At 54.7% G+C, this 26,371-nt stretch overlaps 1 protein-coding gene across 2 annotated transcripts; it reads left to right on the top strand.

Annotated features, from left to right (window-relative positions):
• On the top strand, window positions 1-25,805 carry LOC144941066 (very low-density lipoprotein receptor-like). Of its 2 annotated transcripts, XM_078867498.1 has the most exons (20): window positions 1-277; window positions 454-573; window positions 9,614-9,730; window positions 10,417-10,545; window positions 10,777-11,157; window positions 11,920-12,045; window positions 13,096-13,218; window positions 14,082-14,201; window positions 15,050-15,175; window positions 15,513-15,687; window positions 16,059-16,286; window positions 16,853-16,971; window positions 17,611-17,750; window positions 18,568-18,709; window positions 18,892-19,044; window positions 19,265-19,393; window positions 20,299-20,391; window positions 20,992-21,063; window positions 21,798-21,988; window positions 22,237-25,805. In XM_078867498.1, exons 1-20 carry the CDS (start codon window positions 52-54, stop codon window positions 22,264-22,266), a joined length of 2,940 nt encoding a protein of 979 aa, XP_078723624.1. In that variant the 5' UTR covers window positions 1-51; the 3' UTR covers window positions 22,267-25,805. The 2 variants fall into 2 exon arrangements, with proteins under 2 accessions (XP_078723624.1, XP_078723625.1); XM_078867499.1 differs by lacking the exon at window positions 1-277 and having other exon boundaries at window positions 556-584.
• Window positions 25,806-26,371: the final 566 nt, after the last annotated feature.

Below are 26,371 nucleotides of genomic sequence, written 5' to 3'. Positions count from 1 at the left end.
GCTGTGAGTAGGTGGAGGAGGAGGCGCTGATGAGGAGGAGGAGGCGCTGTGATGAGTAGGAGGAGGAGCAGCAGCAGCAGGCGGAGTCGGCGGCTCCGCCCCGCGCCTGTTGAGATCCCCGCTCCGCGACGCCGCCTCCCCACATCCGAGTCGCGACGTCCATGCGGAGCCATGACCCAGCGGAGCCCCCCGCACCGCCTCGCCGCGCAGCGCCGCCGCCTCCTCTCGCTCGGCCTCGTCGCGCTGCTCGCCGCCTCCCTCGCCTCCCTCGCCTCGGGTGAGGAGACGCGCAGACGATGGGTGGCGCTGGCTGGCGCCGTCGCGTCTCCGTTCGTACCTCCACCTCCCCCCCATTCATTATCGCACGCGTGCCGCGCGTCCCCGACTCCCTTGCGTGGTCCTCACGGTGCCCCCCCCCCCTGTGCCCCCCACCCCCCGTGCCCCCCCCCCCAGGCGAGTTTGCTCGCTGCGACCCGTCTCGCTTCCAGTGCCGCAATGGGCGCTGCGTGCCCGAGGCGTGGCGCTGCGACGGCGGCAACGACTGCGGGGACGGCAGCGACGAGACGGGATGCGGTGAGTTGGCGGTGAGGGCGGTGAGGGGGGTGAGGGTGGTGAGGGTGGTGGAGAGAGTGGCCCGTGGGGTGATGGCAATGGGGTTGAGGGTGAGCTGGTGGTGAGGGTTCGCGGTGTTGTTCAGGGGTCAAGGGTGAGCTGTTGGCAGTGAGGAGTGATGGGTGAGGGTGAGGTCTCTTTGAGTCGGAATGGGCTGCTTTGGATAGGGGTGAGTCGTGCCAGGGTGAGTGGGGGGTGTGGGTGTGGTCTCTCTCTCTGGGTTAGAATGTGAAGGGGAGCTGTTGGGGTGAGTTGCATGGTGAGGGTGAGTTGGTGAGATGGGGGTGAGTGAGTGGGGTGAGTAGCATGGTGAGTTGGTGAGATGGGGGGTGAGTGTGTGGGGTGAGTAGCATGGTGAGGGTGAGTTGGTGAGATGTGGGGTGAGTAGCATGGTGAGGGTGAGTTGGTGAGATGTGGGGTGAGTAGCATGGTGAGGGTGAGTTGGTGAGATGGGGCTGGGTGTGTGGGGTGAGTAGCATGGTGAGGGTGAGTTGGTGAGATGGGGGTGAGTGAGTGGGGTGAGTAGCATGGTGAGGGTGAGTTGGTGAGATGGGGGTGAGTGAGTGGGGTGAGTAGCATGGTGAGGGTGAGTTGGTGAGATGGGGCTAGTGAGTGGGGTGAGTTGCATGGTGAGGGTGAGTTGGTGAGATGGGTGTGAGTGTGTGTGGTGAGGAGCATGGTGAGTTGGTGAGATGGGGGTGAGTGTGTGGGGTGAGTAGCATGGTGAGGGTGAGTTGGTGAGATGAGGGTGAGTGAGTGGGGTGAGTAGCATGGTGAGGGTGAGTTGGTGAGATGGGGGTGAGTGTGTGTGGTGAGGAGCATGGTGAGTTGGTGAGATGGGGGTGAGTGAGTGGAGTGAGTTGCATGGTGAGGGTGAGTTGGTGAGATGAGGGTGAGTGAGTGGGGTGAGTAGCATGGTGATGGTGAGTTGGTGAGATGGGTGTGAGTGTGTGTGGTGAGGAGCATGGTGAGTTGGTGAGATGGGGGTGAGTGTGTGGGGGGAGTAGCATGGTGAGGGTGAGTTGGTGAGATGGGGGTGAGTGTGTGTGGTGAGTAGCATGGTGAGGGTGAGTTGGTGAGATGGGGGTGAGTGTGTGTGGTGAGTAGCATGGTGAGGGTGAGTTGGTGAGATGGGGGTGAGTGTGTGTGGTGAGTAGCATGGTGAGGATGAGCTTGTATATTGAGGTTACCTGTTGACGCTGGCAAGTCGCTCCAGTCTCGTGTGTTTTCACGTCAGGCTCGGTACACTGCTGATGAGACCCACAGGAGAGAAGCTCGCGTGGTTCGTGCCTCCATGTGCTGTTTGAGCATCTGAAAAAAAAGGGGGAACGCCTATTTTTTTTTATTTTCATCATTTCGTGAGTGACAAAAAAGGTCCTATATTTATGACTGCTCAACCCTAGCAATTCATACTTTGGTATTTTTAATTGCCTTTGTTAGTGTTCGCCTGTTTGCGTTCTCTGCTCTAACGCTGGTGGGATAAGTCCATAGAGAAGGCGGTCTCTCTGGTGTCGGGAAGTCCGTCTCAAAGACGCTGCATGTTCACCACAAGCATGTGTGGTTAATGCAAACTTGATTCCTTGGTGTTTGGATATCTTAACACCTGTGCGGTATTGCCAGCAAGGGGTAAAGCCTATTCTTCTTTTCATTAAATTAGCTTAACTCTAGGCAAATGCTGCTGCTGGAGAATATTTGATCGTGGTGGGGATTGACTAAAATATATTTAATTGCAGCGATGATGGCGTGAGTGTGGAGTTGAGTTTTTGTTTGGGCAGACATCCATTCATCCATTCATGCGCTGTGGGGAACGCGGTGACGTGGGGGTCGTGGTGGGGGCAGCTGGGGGCTGGTGGGGGGAGGGGCTGGTAGGGGGAGGGGAGGGGCTAGTGGGGGAAGGGGGGGGTCGCTCTGGCCAGTTTCCCGCGTTCGGCGTCTCACGTCAGTCGGGACACGGGGCTCGCTGATTGGCGCGGAGCTCAACAGCAGATGTGACGTGCCCGCTTGGGTGGCCAATGGTACGCGTGGGTGTGTCAAGGGCGTGGTCCCCCCGCGTGCGTCGCGCGCTTGGGGTAGTAGGGGCGGGGTGGGGGAGTTGAAGTTGAAGGGTGATGGGTCCAAGGTGATGGTGATGTGTGTTGTTGGTGATGGTGTGTGTTCGTGATGATTTGTGTTGTTGGTGATTGTTGATAATGGGTGAGCCTTCTGGAATGATGATGGTGAGCGTTCTGGATGATGATGAGCGTGCTGGATGATGGTGATCAGTGTTGTTGATAATGGTTGGTGATTGTGAGTGTTCTAGATAACGGTGTGGGTCCTGGGTAGACCTGCAAGGTGTGGATCTGATGTTTATAGGAGGGGAACTTTCCCTCACATTTGTTCTAAATCTGTGGACTCTGTGGAACTTGTTGTCCTTTACCTCGTAACAGCCGAACCTGTGACCTCAGCGGTCACATAGCTACAGCCCTACGATGCCCTGACAATCACGGCCTCCGGGCCCGGTAACTCACAGACCGCACACACCGACGTCTCACGTGGCAGCTGACAATTGGCTCTCAACTCACGTGACGCACGCGCGAGTGCGTCTCTCTGTGAGCAACCTCTAATGTTCAACATCACCTGATTCGAACGTTGTTTGGCGAGGCACCCTTTGTGGCCCTACGTGAGCGAGGTTCCATTGCACAACCTCGACGGAGCACAGCTGGCTCGGAGCCGCCCACACAAATTTGACCATGGCAGGGTGGTGATGTGTTCTGAAGATGTATGCTGCTCTCACGTCTGCAGTCGAGCACCCAGTTCCTACCTCACTGCTGCGCCTGATAGAATGCAACGTACAGCAGCAGTCGGGGTGATTGGTGATCCAGCACGCGTTGCTTCACTCCAGTTACTCGTTCGCTCACCGGCGGCCAGTCACCTCCTCATCGCTCTTCTGTCGCCACGACCATGGTTACCGTGTCCTATGAACGTCACTCGTTGATTCCTTCACCCATGTTATGGACTTCGGTGTACCAGACTGACTGCTTTGTCGGTCACATACTGACGCTGTTCAGGTCACAAAAACAACAACACCACCACTCACCCATTCACTCACTGAACCATCACGCTGCAGGTGACATTACTCTTCGCTCGCACTGCTCTGCTTTAGATTTCCCTCCCATCGTCTCTCTTTTCCCACCAGCACAAATAATCACTATTCTCGGTCCAAGACACGAGTTCGTACACTTTTTCTAGCACAACGTTGGTTAGTGCTGCGTGTTGCTGTGAACGCGTGACGTTTTGGGCCTTTGCTTAGCAACTATGTTTCGAACACACGTAGAGGTGGACACCGCTGTGTCCATTGGCCACGTGACTGGAGCTCAAGGTGTGGCATTGTTTCGTGGAGTCTCTATTAATAACCACCCTGGGTGAGTGGTGATCATAGGGGGTTCAAGTCCAAGCAAGGAGGTTTCACTCTTTGAGTGACGGCGGCTGATGGAGGAAATGTTGCTGCAGGGCAGAGTGGGGCCACGACGCAGCCACTCCCCAAAACTTTTCCCCAGGACCGCCCCTACTTGCAGACCAATGCCCCAATTATAGAGCAGGTGCCCAAGTCCGCCTTGTGTCGCACTAGGACAGCCGTGCCACTGATGCCCCCCTTTTCAAATGTTGAGATGATCGGATGTGATGTAAAGCGCCCTTCTGAGATGCCCACGCGTATAGGAAGGGGCTGGGGGGCGGGGTGGCTCTATCAAAAACAAAATAATGTTTTTACATCTGCCCACCCGAACTCTCTCCCCATGTCCTGCAAACTCTGCACCTGTGCATCTCTGCGGAAGCTTCAATTCAGCCACCGTTAGTTCATGAGCCCAGACCGATATCTCTCACATGAGGTAGCACGGCTTTAGTGGTGCAAATGTCTTAATGTGGCAAATAACCATTTGAGATGAGTGGCCGTGTAAATCAATGTTTGCCTTAGGTGGTACCACTCACTGCTCTGGCCCATGGACGAGCAGCAGCAGTGTCGCTGATAATTCCCTAGGTAGGGCGTTTGCTGCTGGTTCGTTATCCCTGCACCGCGTCACATTGCGTACGTACAGCTGCCATCGTTAGTCCGCGTGTTTACCCAGGGAAAGCCTCGTCTCAGTCTCAAAACTCCGTTTTTTAGCAGGGTTCCTGTTTGCTTCTCACAGATTAATACTTTATTTTATTTTATCGACCATGGTGGTGATGATGGGTCGGCCCCAGGGGGAGCCATTTATACATCACAAAATGCATCGTATAAGTTTACAAGTTGCACCTTATAGATACATAACATTTTGGCACTTTCGTGTGAAGGCGATGTTAAACCCTCGCCAGGTGTAACACTCCGTGTGGAGATGGCGAGTGTTGTCACTCCGCCGTGTTGTATTCTTGTGGTGCGGCGTTCCAGTTGCGATGCCGCTGATCATTCTTGAGATTCCCATCCTCCATTCCGCGTGCCACACGGGACTGGGGCGGTCAGTGGTGGTGGGACAAGTGATGGTGGAAGTGCAATGGTTAAGCGCACTGCTCTCCTAATCCGGCATCCCCGAGTTCGATTCCCGTTCATGCCCAATAACAGTGGCGAATGTCCCGGGCCACTCGGTCAACTTGGCCTTAAAAGTTAGTACCTTAAGCGGTGTGTAAAAACATCAGCACTGGGGAGACAAAGGCGGCCACGCGTGGTGTTGGCCACCCATGCCTCATAGGTGCACTGTGCCAGTCTGTCTAAGTGCTTGCTAACAGCACTTGCTCCAACAATCTGTTAAGGCTATACGGGGGATCTTTGTCTTTTAGAGGTGGCCGTGGGAATCCGCAAGCGCTGCATTAATGTACCTGGCGACGAGTTGCGCAACCCCACAAGTGCCGCGTGTGTAGCAGAGGCTGGGGCTGTCGCCCCCCCCCCACGTGCTCGTCGGTGTGCGTCATCTCGCGTGGGGCGTGCCCGCTGCTGCCCGGCCCCGCCCCATTGCCGGTGGTGTGTTGCGTCGAGGCCAATCGGCGGAGGGCCCGGGAGTGGTGCGGGGGGCCGGCCGAGTGACGACGCGGCGCTGCGCCCTCTCTCCCAGCTCCGCCCCAATGCCCCTGCCCTCACCACAGCGGCTTCCGCTGTGGCGGGGCTGGGTCGTAGTAGGGGAGTAGTAGGGGAAATAGGCATTTGCATGGGACGGTTGAGCTGTTTAAAAAAAGTCAAAGCTCTTTATTCCCCTCCGTCCTTCGGTGCCCCCCCCCATACCCCGCCCCTCAAAATCCCAAGCACGTGAAGAATGTATGAATGATGCGAGACATGTTTAGAGACTTGTATGGATAAAACCTTATTCTGAACAATAATACCGATACATTACTCACGACGTGACTGCTGCATTCGTAACCATGCGCAAAATAGCAGGATGCTTCAAGTTGCCACACCAGTTGTCCAACAGTGCTTTTCCTAAGGATAGACCTCGCCGCCGCCATAGTAACGTGGACTTCACACCACTGACTTCAAGGCTGTATTTTGAGAGATTAAACCACCGGTCAGAATGGCGGATATCACTGGCTTGTGAGACATATTTAGGACGTCCAGTATATATTCACCGCATTCCAGATCCAAACAATGCACCTCGTGGCTTTGACATTCCTCCTCGAAGACAAGTGTAACCAACTGCGTCACAACATCAACAGGCCAATGCGCACATCGCCTTCATGAATGGGAAATTCAAGACGAGCCTCAGTAGTGCGATTGTGGCCATGTAACCCAAACTACGGACTACAGATCGAACCACCATTGTTGTTGTCTGTGCTCCTTCAACGGAGGAGGGATAGCAAACCTACACGAATTGCCAGGCAGACCTCGACATTAGCCTTTAGCTCCTGAACATGTCGCCACAGGCAAGAATAGAAGAGCAAATAATGATTTCTCGCTCGCAGTTGGTGTCCGGCCCCACCTGTTCTCGGGACGTGGGTGAGTGTGCATTCCTCGTTGTGAAATGGCTCTCCAGTGACGGCATTCTCCGTGGCAGTTGTCCTTATCGGTCCCGCAAGTGGGACCGACTTTCCACCCCGTGTGGCCTTAAATCACCCCCAAGCCTCCTTCCGCTCTATTTGCCCTGGACGCCGGAAAAAAGATGCGCATTGCTGCCCTAAAATTGGGAAGCACACCACCTTCCCATGCGATTACAAGCTACACAAACGGGACTATATATGTCCATTCTTTCTTGTGTCCCTGGACATTAAACATTTTATAGTCAATTTTGCACAACCCCATTTCGGATTGCATCATTTCGGTAGCGTTGGCTTCAACACGAGCAAAACTCTGTACCGGTTTCTGACACTCGGTGTCTCATTATCAGCAGACTCAGGCTTTGATGATGAGAGAGATGGGGGTGGGCAGGGTTTTGAGGTGAGGGTCTCAGGTCACTGTTTAGAAAGGTAAAGGTGCAGACCTGCAACTTTTTGCTCGCACCACAGCGCGCGGAAGGGCCTTCTCTAGAGAGGAGCCCCTCGTCGAGTTGTATTTGACCGAACCCCTCCATGTTGAACCGGGGCATCTTGGAAGAGGTTTGGAGTACCCACATTTTACCCCACCACACGTTACTTACCGACCGTAGACAGTAGTGAACCCGTTTATACTGCTGGGTGGTGGACAGAGGCGGGGCGGGGGAAATTTGATAAACTTGTGCCACTGTTTGAACGACCTCCGGACTGCAAGTCCAGTGAGTGTTGCTGACCATGATGACACCACGACAGCTCCAGTGTTTATTTTGATTGGGCCGTTCATTGACGGCAGCGCACGCTACACGTGATCAACCATGTGGTGGGGGCCGAGCGGGTGGGGCGGCACCTGCATGATGGTGGGATTGCAGCACTGGCTGTAAGTCATGCGGCTGAGTTGTTTTTGTTGAAGGCAGGAATCGGTGAGATCAATTGTCAACTTTGAACTTTTGGGGCCCAGATTTTCTCAACTGCGTTCGTATGGTTGTGACTCGGCTCCATGCACACAGGTGGTGGCCGTGACTTTAAAGTCACTGCCTCCCAACTCGTTTTTATAAAACAAAGAAGCAGACGGTTGTCCTACTGCCGGCCTGGTGGGCCGCCCAGCAGTAGAGCGAGCAGCTCGCAATCTCAAGGCTGCGGAGGAGTTTGTATCTTGGTTGGAGATGGTTAACTCAGCACATGGTTGCCTCCCTATGGACTCAATATAATGATCACTACTGTGTTGGGAAAATCAACGTCAGCGTTTGTAATAAAGGAATTTCCACCACTACTGCAGGACTGTAAACAGGATATGGAGCGCCAATGCTGCAATGCTCATTTAAACAGGACAATCATTGACTTTTGCCATTGAAAAATAAAGTATATTTATTTACACAACCAATCAGCATTGTGGGAAGCCATAATTTTTGTAGCAAAGGGTTTTAAAGTAAGAAAACTCTAGACGGATTTCGCCACCCGTTTATCGGCAACTTGATAGTGCCGGTACAACTTTATTGCAGACAATTTGTGTGCAATAAACGCCGGTGAATTTGAGCTGATGTTGCATGGTGGCCTCTGCCAGTATGAACGGCCTTATTGTGGTAAGAGAATAGCACACGCGTTATATTGCAAGACAAAAACAACAACAATCCCACTGTGATGTATTAGGACTTGTGTGCGTGCGCATCTCAGTTAACCCATGGCACTTGGGTCTATCCTGTGACCCGCCTGTCAGCAGAGCGAGATCCATCCACGCTTCACGTGATGGTCTCAAAGTTCATCATAGCCTGGCACGAACATTGCAGAGACATTGCTGCCAGTTTGTGGCGGATAGCTGCTGTTGTTCCTGCAGCTGCTGCTGTTGTTGTTGTACTTGTGAGTGGGTGGTTGACGTGATTAGTGGATTCCTCTACAAACCCAACCACCTGAGTTCCATTCCCGCATATAGCATCAGTGGCAAGTATATTAAACCGAATATGGGCCTCTACTAGGTTGACATGGCTTCAAATGAGTACCTGCGTTCAGCGTGGTGTGTACCACCACGCTGAACGCGAAGACGAAGGCGGACGGACGTAGTGCTGCACATCACTTCCCTCGTGTGCTGTGCCAGACTTTGTAAGTGTCACTCGATAATATGATTTGCCTCACGAGTCTCTTTATGGGCTATGCAGGGAATGTTTTGAGATATTTGCATGACTCACTCTCAAAACACACACACGGGGATTTATTGTGTGCCGTGGCACTTGTAGAGTTTGCCTGGAGCACGGTGCGGTGTGGCGTGAGCGCGCCTCGGCCAATGGGATCCTGGCAGGTGGTGGTGGCGATGCTGGTGGGTGATGACGGGGTGGGGGGTGGGGGCTGGGCCCTGCCCCACCACCTTCCTCTGCCATAGCCTTGACCATTCCGAGGGCTGCTTCCGTGACGAGCAAAGCGAAGTCGATGAACGCCCGAGGAGTCGCCGAACCCAGTGTTTACAGTTGGTGGTTGTGCAAGGCCGCAATTTGAACGGAACACAAAATGATTCCTCCTTCTTGCCCCACACTGACTGCCCCCCCTCCACATCCTATTGTCGGCCACACGGCATTCTGGGAGCGTGTCTCATCGGCAGCATTAATGGTTCAAGCAATCTGATGAGACAATGAATGGACCGGTGTCCAGCATTCAGTCGGGCTTGTATTGAACCATGCTGGTGAACTGCCCGATCTTTATAGGTTTAGGACCCCCTCTATCTCTGATAGAAATTGGTCCAAGTTCAACACATAGTTGCATGATACATAACGCAAATAAATCATTCGTATCGTTCTGGAGAATATAAGTAGCAAAAATAATTAACTTGTCCTAACTCGGAAGGTTTACAGAGTGCTGGATCATCGAACTGACTGCTGCCTCATCACATTGCACGGTGGATTTATATGGTGGTGACATCTGAGTGCGTGGTGCTGAGTTGGAGTTGAGAGTACGTGGTGTTGATGGTGGTGGTGATGGCGTTCGTGGTGATGGGGCACCATGATGGTGGTGGTGATGGTGGTGTCGTCATCGTGTGTGGGAGCAGGACCTTGCAGGAAGGATCAGTTCAGCTGCGCCGATGGGATGTGCATCAACCGCAGGTGGCGTTGCGACGGGCGGCCCGACTGCCCCGACAGCTCGGACGAGAGCCCGGCCGAGTGCGGTGAGGCCTCCCTCCCCTCACGCCATTGCCACCAGTCACGGTCGTACCAGCTTGGCCTGGGGACCACGCGGGCGTGTGACCCCCTGTCCCTGTTGGCACATGTGTGTGTGTAAATGTGTGGATGGGGAGCGGTGGCGCAGCGGTTTGCATGCTACGCTACAAACCCGGTGACCCGAGTTAAATTCCCACTCGCGGCCAACACAAGTGACGGTTATCTGAACTGGTCCTGGGCCTCCCCTCGGTCGCCTCAGCCTGAAATTAGTATCTGGTGCGACGTGTATAAACATCGCCACTAGAAGACAAAGGCTGCCGGGCATGGTGCTGGCCATTCGCCCCCTCGTGTGCCGTGCCAGCCTTCATAGGTTTAGAGTATTTGGTTGCTTATAAATTTACACGTGATAAGCCACTTTGCGCTATCATTTGTGGCCAGGTCGCTTCTTGAAAAAGAGCTACATAGCTCAGTGTGCCTTACCTGGTAAAATAAAAAACAGTAATACAAAAAATAGGTGCTTTTCGCAAACAGACTTGCTCCAATAGTCTGTTAAGGCTATACGGTTGATCTTGGTCTGTGTGTGGACCTGATTGTGTGACTCAACTGTGTGTGGTATGCGCGTGTAGCCGTGTGGTCATGTGGTTGTATGCGTGACTATGGTTGTGACCCACGGCTGTGTGTGTGTTTGTGGCAGGCTTGCGCTCTTGCGCATCTGATGAGTTTGACTGCGGTAGAAACGTGACGTCTCAGCGCTGCATCCAGCACAGCTGGGTGTGCGACGGAGACCGCGATTGCGAGAGCGGGGAGGACGAGCAGGGCTGTGGTGAGGCCCACCCCAGCACACGGGGGTCCATGACCCCCACTCTCAGCGGTGCTCACACTCAAGGCCACCATCCTTGTTCTCCTTGCGTCATCGGAAAGGATTTCGGCATATTTACAATTATGAGAGCGATGGCGGTAGCACCAGCGCTTTGGCCGCTTGTTGCAGAAGTTCTCGCTTACAATCCGGTCAGCCGCCCTTCTTAATACTTGTGACCACCCCCCCCTCCCACAGCCCCCGTGGTGTGTGCAGAGCACGAGGTCACGTGCCGCAGCGGCAAGTGCGTGGACGAGAAGTTCGCGTGCGACGGCGACGACGACTGCGGCGACGGCACGGACGAGGAGGGCTGCCCCACGGTGCCGCCGTGTGCCGCCGGCTCGCTGGCGTGCCCGTCCGACCCGGCCATGTGCGTGCCGCCGATGCTGCAGTGCGACGGGCATGCCGACTGCCCCGGCGGCGAGGATGAGGCGGACGAGCGCTGCCCCGGTGAGGGCCGCCTGGACCCCAGCTGCAGGAGCAATGCGTTTCGCTGCCGCTCGGGCCACTGCGTGCACGAGGGTTGGCGCTGCGACGGGGACCCCGACTGCGACGACGGGTCTGACGAGGAGGGATGCAGTGAGTGCCCGCACACCCCATTTCCTCCCCCCCACTCATGAGTCCTCACTCCCGATGCGGTCATGACTAAGGTTGTTAATGTCGCACCCAAAAACGTCTCGAGCAGCAAAAGCCGACGCGTTGACCTTGTTGGCTGAGGTGAAGGCGGCTGCCACAGCAGCCGTGTAACGGTTTAGCGCGCTGGATGCAGAGATCGTCGGAATCAATTCTGTCTCCTGACGCGGAAGTCAAAACAACGGTGCGAGTTTCTTAAATCCCCCCCCCTCCACTTCTGTTCTTCCAGCAGTAGCATAAAGGCTGGGCCACAATCACAGTTTAGTCGAACGGCAGGTCACGTGTGGTGAGGTAAAGTGTGGGTATGCCCACCACTTCCTGAGCCGTCTGGTCGGCGTGGAAGAGTAGCCAGATACCTTTTGTAGAGCCCACTCTCGTAGAGGGCCTTCTACCAGCCGTGGCACTAGCAAGCAAGTGCAGGGCGGCACCTTTACCTTCGTACTGAGGTGACTTGGGCCGTCGTGCGGATTGTACGTTTGCGAGTGGCCAATGGTTGCTTTCATTACTCACATCCCACTGGAATTGATTACCAGTTCCTGACTTTCAGAATCGGTGACCGATTTGGAGAGTTGTTCACTGGTTACCTGTGAACAACCCTAGTCACGACTCGCGTAACTGAGCGAGGTAAACGGCGTCGGCGAAGGCACGCGAATCTCAATCCGTACCGCCTCCATCCCCTCCCTCCTCTCTCTTCCGTCCGTCGAACAGAGGTGGAGGCTTGCGGTGCGAACCAGCTGCGCTGCACGGACGGGTCGTGCGTGCCCGGTAGCAGCCAGTGCGACGGCTTCAGGGACTGCCACGATGGCTCCGACGAACACGACTGCAACAACACGGGTTAGAGTGCGAGCATGCGTGCGTGCGTGCATGCGTGCGGCGCTTCCTTGCCTCAATACTGTTGTTGTTTTTGGAAAAAGTGCCGTTAGCGAGCACCTGTGAAGGTCAATATGGTGTATGAGGGGGTGGGTGGCCAACACCAAACCGGGGAATGTTTTGCTCACCATTGCTGATGTATCCATCGGGTACTTATTTAAGGCTGAGTCGACCTAGGGGAGGCCCGGGGCTGGGTTCAAATATTAATCACCGATGTTAGCCGCGAGCGGTAATTGAACTCGGGTCGCCGAGTTCGTAGCGCAGTGCGCTAACCGCTCCACACAACGCGCACACAACGCGCACACAACGCGCACACAACGCGCACACAACGCGCACACAACGCGCACACAACGCGCACACAACGCGCACACAACGCGCACACAACGCGCACACAACGCGCACACAACGCGCACACAACGCGCACACAACGCGCACACAACGCGCACACAACGCGCACACAACGCGCACACAACGCGCACACAACGCGCACACAACGCGCACACAACGCGCACACAACGCGCACACAACGCGCACACAACGCGCACACAACGCGCACACAACGCGCACACAACGCGCACACAATGCACAACACACACTCGCTTATGTGAAGCCTCAACACAGCAGCACCTCGACCATTCAATTCAATGGAATTGATGAAAGTTACGCATGATACTTCCTGCTCTGTTGATAGTTAACCAGCCGGGTGGCAGCTCAGCTTAAGAGCAAACCTTGCCATTGCAAGTTCAAATCCTGATTGGGGCGGTGGACTCAGCACATCATCCATCCAGAGTCAATAAACTTGAATACCAATTTGTGGGGAGTGCATCGTGGTTGTCCTATAGGTAGACTTGCCCATGCCATAGGAATGTGGACATTTTAATATTTGGCTCTACAGGGTCGTAAACAGGAGATGAGCACCAACGCCTCAACAATCGTTCGAGCGGGAAGTCACTTTGCGTGTTGCTTCGTGTGGTAACACTGGACTAATTATGCACCTGCTTCTGCCGCCTATAGCCGTGGACTGCACGGGCCCCGGCTGGTTCCGCTGCCGCTCTGGCGAGTGCCTGCAGGACCGTCAAGTGTGCGACGGGACGAGAGACTGCCACGACTGGTCGGACGAGCCGCTCAGCCTGTGCAGTGCGTTCCCACACGGCACCCCACACCACCCCCCCACATCTCCCCTATGTCTCCCTCTCAACGGTGCGAGCTCTTACCCCCTCTGTTCATCAAAATCAAGATGCCACCACCACCACACCTCTTCGCCACCAATGCGTTCCACTCCTCCCGCCAGATCCCGCAGCTGCTGCTGCACAATCAACACTGCCCTGGCCTTAGATTCACAAAGATTCACATAAGACTCGCACGGAGGCCCATGGACTCGCACAGAGACACACCGAGACCCATAGAGCTATCCCGACGGTCTCCAACTATATGCTCTTAGAAGTCTTCTCGACTTGTGGAGACCACTCCAATGCTGGTCTCAGCAATCGGCTCCACGCACCCTGCAATACGGCCCACCCAACGCAACCGTTTTACGTCTCATCATAGCTTTGGCACTCACCTGCCCCGCGGACCTCTGCTTTGATTATCCTGCCTTGACACGGAACCCTCAGCATCCGTCTCGGACACCTGTGCTCCGTAGCCCACAACTCTTTTGGAGCTGCTTGGGTAGGGTCAATTCAGACTCACTGTTTTTCTCTTCCACAGTGGTTCCCATGGCCCCTCACAAACTTGTGCTGCTAAAGCAATGCACCTCTTGAGCTCTTTCTCACAGCCCCCCATCTGCATTATGGACTCTACTGCTTGATTATGCGCAGTTCCTCTACCACCTACACCTTATCTCCTCCTACCGAGACCAGAGTTAAAAGGAAGTGCTAGTCTGGAGTGTGTGTGCACGCTCACAGCAGTTTCCCCAACAGTCTGTAAAGGCTATATGGGGGGGATCTTGGTCTTTGTGTGGCACGGATGGCAACTGACGTCCGCCCGTGTTTGTGCTGCAGATGTGAACGAGTGCGCCACCACCAACGGAGGCTGCTCGCATACATGCTGGGACCGGCCGCTAGGCTTCGAGTGTGGCTGCCCCGCGGGATACGAACTCCTGGACGAGTACACGTGCGGAGGTGAGCCGGCGATCGCAAACTCGTCCCCCGCCATAGCTCACCCCGCCCCTCCTCTGCACAACGCCGGTCACATGTACAAATGCTTGTAACCACTATAACTTGGAGCGCGTTCATGCAGCGAACATACCACCCAATCAACAAGTTGATATAGATACATCAGTAAGTGGTGGGCACCCCCGCCATGTATATATTGATGTTGAACTTTTTTTTGTTCTGTACTTAACCAACTGTGCTAATGTAAATGTAGAACGCACCCGGGCTGTAACGGCTGCGTGCGAGTGAGTTTTAATCAGAGGCTTAGACGAGCCCGAGACTGGTGGCATAGTCTCGTGGATGTGTGTGTGGAGGAGATTGTTCCGTGTTGAACCGGTTACCCTATTGATGGGTTGCACCTCTGAGTAGCACAGTTGGCTACATACGGTGCAAAATAAGTTCAGCATACATACATAACTTTGTGAACGGAGAGCATAGTTATTGTTTTTGAGGAAAGCAATCGTTGTTGAGGGGCCATGTTTTTTAATTTGTACGTCTGTAGCTCATGGGTGGCTCAGCTGTGGAGTGAGCGGCTCGCAGTCCGAAGGTGGCAAGTTCATGACTCATGCTATCATTCCTCCAGAGGTAGATTCAATCAATACCACTTTATGAGGAAGTCAACAAGTGGTTTCTTGACTTCTACACCTGTCCAATAGGAATGCAGAATTTCCACCAACTGGCTCAATCATGACTGTAAAGCAGGAGATGAGCAATCTGTTATTGCTCTCACGTGAGCAGGAAATCTCCTTGGCTTTGAGATAATGGACACCCAGCCTGACGAGCCATGCTGCTGCTGTGCGTGCCGGCCCCAACAGACACGGACGAGTGCAAGCAGCCCGGCGTTTGCAGCCAGCTGTGCATCAACTATAAGGGCGGATACAAGTGCGATTGCTACGAGGGATACACCATGGACCCTGCCACGCAGGCCTGCAAGGCCACTGGTGAGTGTTCCTCCCCCAGTCTTCAGCGTGCTGCCCCCTTCTGGATAAATGAGCGTTAAACATCGTCAAATGTTGTTTTGGGAAACCTTGCGTTTCAAAGTAAACTTGAGGTTTTTTTTATTGGTGAACGTGAAATAATTGGTTAGTTTCACTGCAATTTTTTATTGTGTCGCCATTGCAAAGCAGCGAGGGGTGGTCTGTGTTGGTTGCGCCCTTACCTCATAACGGTCGTGCGTTAAGCGTGTCCAGGGGGTCTACTGACACGAGAGCAGCAAATGCGTCGGTGCACGTCTCGCTTTCGCGCATAACATCGTGTGCCGCGTGTGTGTGTGTGCAGAGCACCAAAAGACCTACCTGATCTTCGCAAACCAGCGTGACGTCCGCCGCGTAGACCTGCACACGCGCAGCTACAAGCAGCTCATCTCGCGCACGCGCAACACTGTCGCCGTAGCCGTCGAGATCACGGCCAACCGCATCTACTGGTCTGACCTGGGCCAGAAGCAAGTTTACAGGTGTGGCCTAGCGCGGAGAGGGGGTCCTCCATACCCGTGTGAGTGAGTGGGTGAGTGGGTGAGCGAGTGGGGAAATGAGCAGGTGAGTGAGTGGGTGGGTTTGTGACCGAGTGAGTGAGTTGGTGAGCAAGTGGGGAAATGAGCAGGTGAGTGTGCGAATGAGTAAGCGAGTGGGTGGATGGGTGGGTGGGCGAGTGAGAGGGGTTACGAGCGGGTGAATGAGTGTGAGCGCATGAGTGGGTGGGCAGGGGAATGAGTGGCCGAGGTGAGTCAGCGAGCGAGCGATTGGGCAGCACGTTGGCATCGTGCGTTGTCGATTGTGGACACCGCGTGTGATGCTCTCTCTGTGCCTCTCTCCCTTCCCCGTACAGCGCACTAATGGATGAGGCGCATGATTCCACGCGCCACACCAGCGTGCTGGGCGAGGCGCCTGTCTTTGTTGAGGGCATCGCCATCGACTGGGTGCACGGGAACCTCTACTGGACCGACTCGAAAGCCAAAACCGTTGCCGTGGCCAAACCCGACGGCTCCCGGCGCCGCACGCTCTTCGGTCAAGGGTTGAGCGAGCCCCGTGCCATCGCCGTGGACCCGCTGAGCGGGTGAGCAGGCGGCACACCACCCCCCTCACCCTGTCCGTCTGTCCGTCCGTCTGTCCGTTTTGGCAGTTCACTAGCGTTGAGACACTGAATGTCAAAAGCTTCACTTGTGTAAAACCCATATTGCTAAAATTCTGCATTTGCCAGAAGACCGTGTGGCTAATGGGATGTGTCAAAAATATTTTAACGTGGAGAGACAGATATGGAATGGTATTACCTACTCAAATTTCTGTATCTATAATATTTGGTTTGAATATCCATTAGTGGTTGAGCGAGCAGTTTGCAATCGGAAGGGCATGAGTTTAAATCCTGGTTGGGGTGGCTGCCTCGGCCCACCATCCCTATAGGATAGATCAAATAGGGACCACTTTGTGAGGAAGTCAACAGGGGTTGTCCTTTGGATTGACTCTGATGAGATGTAACATTTTTTATTTTTTTATTTACATGTAAGGACAGGTATGGGAAGGAGGTAGCACATTGCTTCGTTATTGTTACTCGTGTGCTAGCGGTGCGACTCATTGCGCCGCCTTCACCGGTGCTAACCTCCACGTCGCCGCTCTCCCGATCAGGTTCGTCTACTGGTCCGACTGGGGTCAGCCGGCTAAGATCGAGAAGGCCGGCATGAACGGCGTAAGCCGCCAGGTCATCGTGTCGAAGGACATCGAGTGGCCCAATGGCATCACGCTCGGTGAGTCTCGCCCAAACGAACAACCGCCCACTTCGCCGATTGGCGCGCTCACACAGCCGGCAAGAACCGCCCGTGCAAAGCAAGCGTGAAGGCTGCGTCACCACTGATCGGGAATATCATTATTATTTCCTGGCTGCTTCCCATTGCCCCGCAACGCAAGGCTTTCTTTTACATAGTTTCTGCCTGTTGTGATTATGATTATAAGAGCCATGGGTTAAAGAGACGATGGTGGGAATTCCATAGTGGAGCAGTGCCAGGGAAAGAAGCAGAAGAGAGAAGTGCTGTGACTTGCAATGTGTTTCGGTGGGTCGGTGGGGTGGAGTGGAGTGGGTGGGGTGGGGTGAGTAGGTGGGTGGTGACCTGCAGTGTAGTGCTTGAACACAGTCTGGTGGATGAGACGAAAGCAAGTCTGGTAGACCGAGTCCTTAATGTGGGTTGAGGAATCAATGATTGAAGTTCACGGGAACGGTAGCCATGGTAGTAGCTATAGAAGAGCGATTTAGGAGTCGAACCGACTGCTGGCAAATTAACGAGGGACTTGGAGCGTGGGGTTGAGGGTAAACCTACGCCGGTGAGAATGAGGAACAATCGTTGCCGGTGTTTCCGTGCTCACCCTCGCGACCCCTCTCGACCGTGCAGACCTGGTGAACAAGCGTCTGTACTGGGTGGACTCAAAGCTGCGCACGCTGTCCAGCGTGAACCTGGCCGGGGGCGAGAGGCACGAGGTGATGCACCAGACGGACGCGCTCCACCACCCCTTCGCCATCGCCATCTTCGAGGTGAGGGCGCCGCTCACTGCGGAGGTCTTGGGACACTTGGCGTTTATGGTCCAAACCCCCCCCAGCTAAACGCACAAACACACACAACTCGTAGTGTTGTGCGCACCACCGCAGCATGTATAACACGCTCGAGCTGTAACCCCGGGTCCTGTTACCGTTAACCTGGTCCGAGAAACCGAGTTCTGTAAACCGGTTCCTGTAAATCACCGGGTTCTCCGGTTTTCCCCTCTACATTTAAAATCAACATGCGTGTAGCGTATTTGGCTGTTATACATTCCCATATCATAAGCCACTGTTGGGCTATCATTTGTGGTTAGGTTGCTTCTGAAAAAGAGCTATATAGCTCAGCGGGCCTTACCTGGTAAGCTAAAGTTGTTTAGTTCAAAACATTTAAATAGTATAGTGTAAGTTGAGTTTGTAACGGCTGTGCATGCTGTACGAGTGAATATTAATTAGAGGCTTAGATAAGCCGGAGACTAATGGTGTAGTCTCGTGTGTCAGGGAGGTATCGGTCTCGGGACGCTAAAACTGTTAAATTGTCAATGCGTCTGTGCGTGGCGTGTGGTAGTGCAGTGGTCATCACCCTGCACTACAAACACGGCGATACCAGTTCAATTTCCGCTCATGACCACTAACGGCGAATATTTTAACAATTTCTGGGCCTCCCCTAGGTCGGCTCAGCCTTAATCGAGTAGCTGGTGCGGTGACAAATGTGGCCGAACATGGTTATGGCCACCCCCTCATGTGACGTGCTAATAGCACTTACCCTAACAATCGTTTAATGGCTGTACGGGGGATCTTTGTATTTGTGGCGCAGGACAAGGTGTATTGGGCTGACGGGGAGAAGGAAGCCATCTACAGCGCTGACAAGCACACGGGGAGCGGCATTTCCTCCGTGGTAGAGGACCTGCACAGCCCCCAGGACCTGCTCGTTTACCACCCCCTGCTGCAGCCAAACGGTACAACGTGCGCTCTGCCACCCCCTGCTGTGCTATCCCCTGCTGTTCCATCCCCAGCCGTGCTCTTCCATGCTGCGCCATCGCACACAGCTCGTCGCACACACGCACGCGTGCGCGTATGCATCTCCCCCCTCCCCCTTGACTCATGCCCACCCCCCGCGCTGTCACTCCTCGGTTTGCAGGCACGGACTGGTGCAGCACAGCGCCGCTCCCGAACGGCGGCTGCGCATACCTGTGCCTGCCGGCGCCGCACATCACCGCCGGGTCGCCGCGGTTCACGTGCGCGTGCCCCGATGGGGAGTTCCTCGCAAACGACGGCCGCGGTTGCAGCAAAGGTGAGCGTGGGGGTAGGGAGGGACCCAGGGCGCGGGGCCGGGGTTCGTCCGCAAACGCGACGGTCGCACCGCCCCCCTCGTGGGCACCGTCTCGGCCTGGATGGGCGATCGCAAGCCGCACCCGGACCCCCCACGGTCCGGTTTCGTCAAGGCGACGGGAGGGGCGTCTTTGTCAGGGGGCGTCGCTCACTCCACGTTACCGCTTTCGCGCCTCTCGTAGACCGCCCCCCTGTCGTTGTGATGACAACCGGACCAAAGGACGTCACGAGTCGGGAGCCACAGCGGACAAGCCCACGGCCCGCGACCGCCTCGTCCTCCACCACGACCACCAGGACCACCACGATGTCAGGTACAAACTCAATTTCCCTCAAATCACTCGCTGCCTGTATACCAGACAGCCGGGGTTGGAGTGAGCGAGTGTGAGCGTGCGAGTGTGCAAGGGTATTTTGTGGGAGTGGGTGCGATGTGAGTGGGAGGTGTGTGTGAGAGTGTAAGGGTGCATGTAGGGAGTGGTAGTGCAACTGTTAGCGCGTTGCGCTACGAATCTGGCGACCCGAGTTCCATTCCCGCACACCGGTGACAATTATCTGAACCGGTCCTGGGTCTCCCCTAGGTTGACTCGGTCTCAAATGAGTACTTTTCCATGAGGGAGACAAAGGCGGCCAGGCATGGTGCTCGCCACCCACTGCCTCGTGTGCCGTGTCGGCCTTCATATGTGCTCGCGAACAGCACTTGCCCCAACAGTCTGTAAAGGCTATACGGGGGAACTTTTTCTTTCTGCATGTGTGTTTAGTGTGCGTGAGATGTGTGTGTGAGTGGGTGCGAGTGTGCATGTTGTTAGCGCATTGTATTACGAACCTCACGACCCGAGTTTGATTTTCGCCCTCTGGGCCAACATCGGTGACGAAATATCTAAACTGGTCCTGGGCCTCCCTTCGGTCAACTTGGCCATAAATAAGTACCTGCTGCGGAGGCGGCAAAAATACTCAGATTGAAGCGGCCGTACACGGACCTGGCAACCCACCCCCCCCTCGTGTGCCGTGATAGCCTTAATAGGTGCTGACCAACGGCACTTGCGCCAACAGTCTCTTAAAGGCTACACGGGGTATTTTTGTGTGATAGGTACCGGTGGTGGTTGGGGTGGGGACATGGGGTAAGTGCGAGGGAGGGGCCGGGGCAGCTGTGACTCGCCTGCTTACGTCTCGTGAGCTGTACACGTGTCGCCCTGCTCACCATCGCGCTGCCCTCCCACAGACCGCCCGGCTGCCGTGACGACGGATGACGCGACTCGGCAGCACCAGCGGACGAGCACGGCGCCCGCGACCTCCCCCACCGCGACCAACTCCCGTACGAGCCCCTTCCTCTGGCTTTTAGTCACTCGCTGCCTGTAAACCGGTTCAAATCCAGCAGGCTGCCCTGATTAATACCACGGTGGTGTCGTATTTACCGGAAAAATACTACATCGCTATCCGCTTCGCTCACGGTGGACATAAAAAATCCTGTGAAGTCGTTCAGAAAGAGTAGTCGAGCATTGTGTGCCGGCCGGCGTCACGGTCTAAATTTTACCAGAATAAAAAAAAAATACCGCTAATTACTCAATTTGGAAACGCATGGCAACAATGTACTCCTACTGAGAAACCGCTGTTGACTGTGGCTGTAAGACACAGCAGCTCCTTCCTTTGGACGTTAAAAGATCCCCATGACACCATTCGAAAATAATAGTAGCCCATTATTTCAGCCGTCACGATCCAAATTTGTCCAATAAAAAAAAGACACCGCAAACGACTTACTTCTGCCACACACCCAGTCGGAGTTGAATGGCGTCTGGATGTTGGATTCAGTGTGTCGTCGGATCATCAGTGCTGCCGTTCGGCAGCTGGATTGACCTTCGCGATCATCGCGTTGTGGCCCCCTTGATCCGACTGTCCCCTGTGTGTCGCGTTGCAGATATGCTGGCTCGGAAGGAGGAGGCCTCAACGTCTGTGGTGCCCGTGGCACTGGGGATCACCATCCCTATTGGTGAGCCCCCCCCCACTCCGACCCCACACCCCACACTCCACACTCGGTGTTTTATGGTGAAGTGAGTGGCTGGGCGATTCTGGGGGCCCACTGGATGGAGCTGGCGATGGCGAGAGTCTGGGTTCAAGTTGGGCTTTTACATTCGCGTTCTTCTGTCACTGGTAGCTGCATGACTAAAAGTCCGTTTCCGGTTTACCGCACGGACAAAAACGTCTCGAGCAGTAACCACGTCGCGTTTAGCTCGTTAGGTAACAAACGAATGCAGCTGCGACAGCGGTGTAATGGTCGGTCAGCAGTGCACTGGGCTTACAATCCAGAGGTCGCCGGTTTCAGTCCATCTCCTGGCAGCACAGCACTTGCCTGATGATGCTGGTTGTAACCACCAGGGAAACATTACGTACCCATTTGTTCACTGCGTGTGGATCACTAACACAACCAGTGGTGCTGCTGAAGCAGCAATCAACCGGCATGTTTGTTCATCACTTGACAGCTTTATTCATTGGCTATCGGGTTGAGGAAGGTGCACGAGACACACATTTGACTTGCGCTGCGATCTGACCCAAAAGTCAGTTATGAATCATTAAAATATCTTTATTTGGTATTTCCACTTAAATTTGGCAGCAAGCCGTCTGGGTGTGAAGGGCAGGTGCGGTGGGGTTTGGGTGACACTGTGTGACCCCATGTGACGTCGCGTGTTCATGTCCCCCCCCCCCCACCGTGCTTGCCGTTTGCAGTGCTGCTGCTGCTGTTGGCAGCAAGTGCAGTGATGCTGTGGCGTAGCTGGAAGCGGCGTAGTGCCAAAAGCATTCACTTTGAGAACCCGGTTTACCGCAAAACCACGGAGGAGCAGGAGGAGGAGGAGCGAGAGATGAGCTTTGGCATGACTCGCAACGGCTCCGTGAGCAGCGCCCACTCCTACACGCCGGTACGGAACACTCCCACACGCCGGTAACGAAACACTTTGTGCTCACTACTGCGTGACGAGATTTCTCTTTTGTTCGTTTTCATTGTACAGGAGACTCGATTATCCACACTAGTGACGGGGAGGTTGGCCGCGGATAATCGAGAGTCGACTGAACTTTGTTTCACGTTGTCGCGCCACATCTGACCTCGTGTGGTTGTTGAGGTTTTTTTTTTTCCCTGACACATTTATTCGTCCGTATGTGTTTGCAGATTGTGCAGGTCCACGTAGAAGAGGACTAATGTCGGAAACTTTGGGGGGAGAACAACAGAAACGAAAAAGCCCCACGAATATACATTTACAACCAGAGGACCAGTGAGCTTCACTGCAGTCACCCAGGAGGGGTCTGATTCTCTCTCTCCTCTCTCCGGCACCTCCCCCTGGCTTCTCTCCCAAGCAGGTGTGGGTGGGGGGCTTCTGGGGGTGGGCAGGGGGGGTGCACAGATCCTGTGGAGTTTGTTACAAGTCGCCCTTAATTGCGTCCGAAATTCCGAAACGCCCTGGGTTGAGGAAGGTGTTTCTTCAATTGTGCTAATTGCGCAATTTAAGTTCTCATTCTGCCATTCGCCCCTCGCTGTAATGAGGGAGTGGGCGGTTGAAGCTGCTCATCAAACCTACGGTGCCAACGTCTCCTCCATCAATGAAGTCAACCCTGCTTTCTGGGAAAGGCCACAACACAAGCTACCTTGCCAAGGTTTCGCCATATTTCTACGGCAATCGGAGAGCGGGCTGCGTCGTGACCATTCTGAGACTCTTGACGTGCGGCCGCCTTTCACGGGGTCTGGGCACTCTTGTCGCGCACCACCGCTCCCCAGAAACTTTACGTTTGAGGCATTGCGGCCCTCACCACACATATTCTGTTTTTTTTTCTAACCACTACGTGGCCAAGTTCAGCCAAAGAGTTCTCAAGGCCGTCACACGCCAACGACTAACAGGCGGCGGCGGGGGCATGGACGCAATCCGGGCGGAGTGGCGGTCGGGTCGGACCGTTAAACGAGAAGCCTTCCAACGGGTAACGTTGCTGTCCACGGCCACGTTAGTTTGATGACCTCATCAATGTCGACCGGGGGCGGGGGGAAGGAGGGGGGGGTGATATTTTGCATAAGCGCTTTGGTTTGAATGAATCGCTCCTGAAGGAGGAGGGGGGGAGCACCATTGTTTACAGATTTGAGGGTAGGGAAATCGATCGTTGCTTTATAAACCCGTGGGCGTGTTGATGCACGGGCGAGCAGGCAGGTGAGGTGGGGGATGAGGTGGGAGGGGAGGTCACATCGCCGACGTCTGTAAGCAGGCAGCGTGCCCGAGAGCCAAGAAGGTTCTCCTCGTCCGAGTCAGTCTGTCTGCGGAGTGGTTTTGACGACGCCCGGGAGAGTCGGAATCCGGGAGCTGCGTGTATGTGACAGCCGCTGCTCTAATCGTGCATAGCACAGACTGTACCATCAAGACAACGAAACAGCCTTAATATTATAAACACGGGCAGATGACTGCAAGCAAAGCCCGAATGTTTGTAACGTGGCCAGTTTACTGCGGTGACGATTGTGTTGTGTGTTGCGTGCATGGTGAATCGGTTGGACTGTGCTTGGATCAGCTTATTTATTCTTGGTATTGTGTGTATATGTGTATGTATGTCTGGCTTTGTACAAACAAAACAATACTCCGTCTTCTGTAAATTTGAGCCATCCGTGATGAATGTCGGTTAATCGACACGTGTTTGTAACTAGTTTTCTGTACATATGTATAAAATGCTACGTGTGTGGGACAGAACAATTGCCCAACACGCATTGTATTGTGATGACCTACTGTAGTAACTGGCCGGGAGTAAAGATGGCACGGGGATAAGCACCCTGTGCCTTCTTAGCGGCGGCAGGATTTCAAGACGGTTTTTTTTTGTGGTTCTTTATCGTTGCTTTTTCAGATCTTTGTTTTTCCTGTTTTTAAACTGGCATCAATCAACTCGGGGCCAGGGGCGGCAGTGGGCCACATCGGTAGAACGTCAGGGGTGCCGTGGCGCCGCGATGTCACTTTGGAACGGCAGCAGCGTCGGGAACCCATCACGATGGCCACCGGCGCCGTTTTGGTGAACGCAAGAAACGGCACAAAGTGGCCTCTTGCTCATAGAAGCACACTCGATCCTGTGACACTACCAGCCACATTTCGGTTGAGGGTTGAACGTGAAGTCCGTGGGCTTTTCCAGCAAAAAAGCCCATCGAGGTGGGGTCAACACCCCGAGCTCTCGGTTGCGCCACCAAATCGTTCTCAATCGCACGCGATCGTGGACGAGTCTGGTAGCAGAGACGTCCACTCTGGGGGCTCGTTAGCCATTGTGTCACACGGCACCGAGTCGCGTAGCCGACGGCTTCCGGTGTGGATCTGCCCGTTTGGAGTTTTTTTTATATTTACGGCGTGGGTGCGTGCGTGATTTGTTGCAGAATTGTAAATAATAATTGCAAAAGAATCTCAAGGACTCACGAATGCCTTTCCAGCCAGGCCTCGCCTCGCTCGTGATGACGCAACTGTTGTGACAGTCGTCGCAACCGACCAACTGGGCCAAACGCGTGTCGCTAAAACCCTCAGGAGCTGCTGTGCACGGTCGGTGCGTCAACGAACCTCATAAATCGGCGCGGCAGGCAGAGCTTCGTCAGGGTAATTCTGCCGCGCCGCCGAAGGGCTCTCGGTTCTTGGCGTCGCCGGGCTGGGTGACCGCGCGCACTCAGGAGCCAGGCGTAACGCGACCACGAGCTTTAAAAAAATCGACTGCGTCCGTCCTTGCTCGGTCTTACTACCTCCCGTGTGCTTTCCGCCACGGTGGAATATCCTCGCGCCAGAGAGAGGAGCTTGTGCCTGGGGCAGGGGGGGGGGAGAGATAGTTTTGTCCACGGCAGCAACCTCGTTCAGTATCCCTCGCCCATGCGTTCCTTATCTGCAGCGTTTGCTGGGTATTATATCCGTCCGTCACGCGTTGCCGCGACCAATGCTTTCCTACCACCGCTCGCGTGCAATAGCCATGCTGAGAAGCGGCTCCGAAAAGTTGTCACGGGTTCGATCGTTTCCACGAAACGCCACGTTCGCGCGGTGGTTCGCGTGGTGGTCCGCGGAAATTCTTGACCGTGATCTGCAGATATGGCTGGGGAACTCCCACTGCGTTTTCTATCGAGCCGTAATTAGTGACATCTGTATATGCGTTATATAAGTTCAGACTTTTATTTCAACTGGTTGCCAATTTTGTATATTTGTCACTTCGTTGCCAAAATGATTGGGGGGTTCTATTTAAGTTTATGTCCGTTGTACGCGTTTGTAAATCGGCCGAATGGGATCTTGCACTTAATGATGGGTATCACGTGCCATGGTCACTGGCGAGCTGCAGCGGCGGCGCACGAGGCTGCATGCGGCGCTATGGGGGGGGGGGGGGTTCGGTGCACCCCGAACCCCCCCCCCTCTTGTCGTTGCATTGCTGCTGACTGTGGCTCCGCTCGTACTCGCTCGCACGCACACATTTGGGCAGCAGCCTGGGTAAAACCAGCGGCGGCGTCGCCGTCGGCGTCTTTGTGGAGCTGCGTTGCAGCGAGTGAAAAAAACCCATCCCCCGTGGGGCGCCTCGGGTTCGTGTGATGTTGCCACCATCACGTGTGCGCGTGTGTCTCGGGGTCAGGGAAATCCGTCTATGCTCTGGCTGCATTTGCCTCAGCCCATGAAACAAAATAAGTGATGGCATATGCAATCGGCGTCTCCGTCTCAGAGGTTACTGTGTGCAAATTACTTGCCTAATTTGTCCAAATAAATGCCGGAATGCAACTCTTCGCGCATGCTGAGGTTCTTCATGAATTGCAGAGTGGTGTGGGTGCAGTGCTGCTGATGTGTGAGATGGGAGTGGTGAGTTGTGAGTGTGGAACTGTGATGCATCGTGAGATGAGAGTGGTGAGTGTGAGTCTGTGGTGCTGTGTGAGATGGGAGTGGTGAGTGTGAGTCTGTGGTGCTGCGTGAAATGGGAGTGGTGAGTGTGAGTCTGTGATACTGTGTGAGATGGGAGTGGTGAGTCTGTGGTGCTGCGTGAGATGGGAGTGGTGAGTGTGGTGCTGTGTGAGATGGGGGTGGTGAGTGTGGGTCTGTGGTGCTGTGTGAGATGGGAGTGGTGAGTGCGGTGCTGTGTGAGATGAGAGTGGTGAGTGTGGTGCTGTGTGAGAGGGGAGTGGTGAGTGTGGGTCTGTGGTGCTGGGTGAGATGAGAGTGGTGAGTGTGGGTCTGTGGTGCTGTGTGAGATGAGAGTGGTGAGTGTGGGTCTGTGGTGCTGTGTGTGATGGGAGTGGTGAGTGTGGTTCTGTGGTGCTGCGTGAGATGGGAGTGGTGAGT

This window comes from Lampetra fluviatilis, chromosome 24, assembly GCF_964198595.1.
Source record: "Lampetra fluviatilis chromosome 24, kcLamFluv1.1, whole genome shotgun sequence".
NCBI lineage: Eukaryota > Metazoa > Chordata > Hyperoartia > Petromyzontiformes > Petromyzontidae > Lampetra > Lampetra fluviatilis.
The sequence above is the reverse complement of the archived record's forward strand: the minus strand, read 5'-3'. Positions and strand labels throughout refer to the sequence as shown.

Bases quoted from the DNA above. Each gene is read 5' to 3' on its own strand.
- LOC144941066 (XM_078867498.1), top strand. From the start codon at position 52: ATGAGTAGGAGGAGGAGCAGCAGCAGCAGGCGGAGTCGGCGGCTCCGC. The intron at 11,158-11,919 runs GTGAGTGCCCGC...TCCGTCGAACAG, and splicing joins GTCTGACGAGGAGGGATGCA to AGGTGGAGGCTTGCGGTGCG. The intron at 16,287-16,852 runs GTGAGCAGGCGG...TCTCCCGATCAG, and splicing joins GCCGTGGACCCGCTGAGCGG to GTTCGTCTACTGGTCCGACT.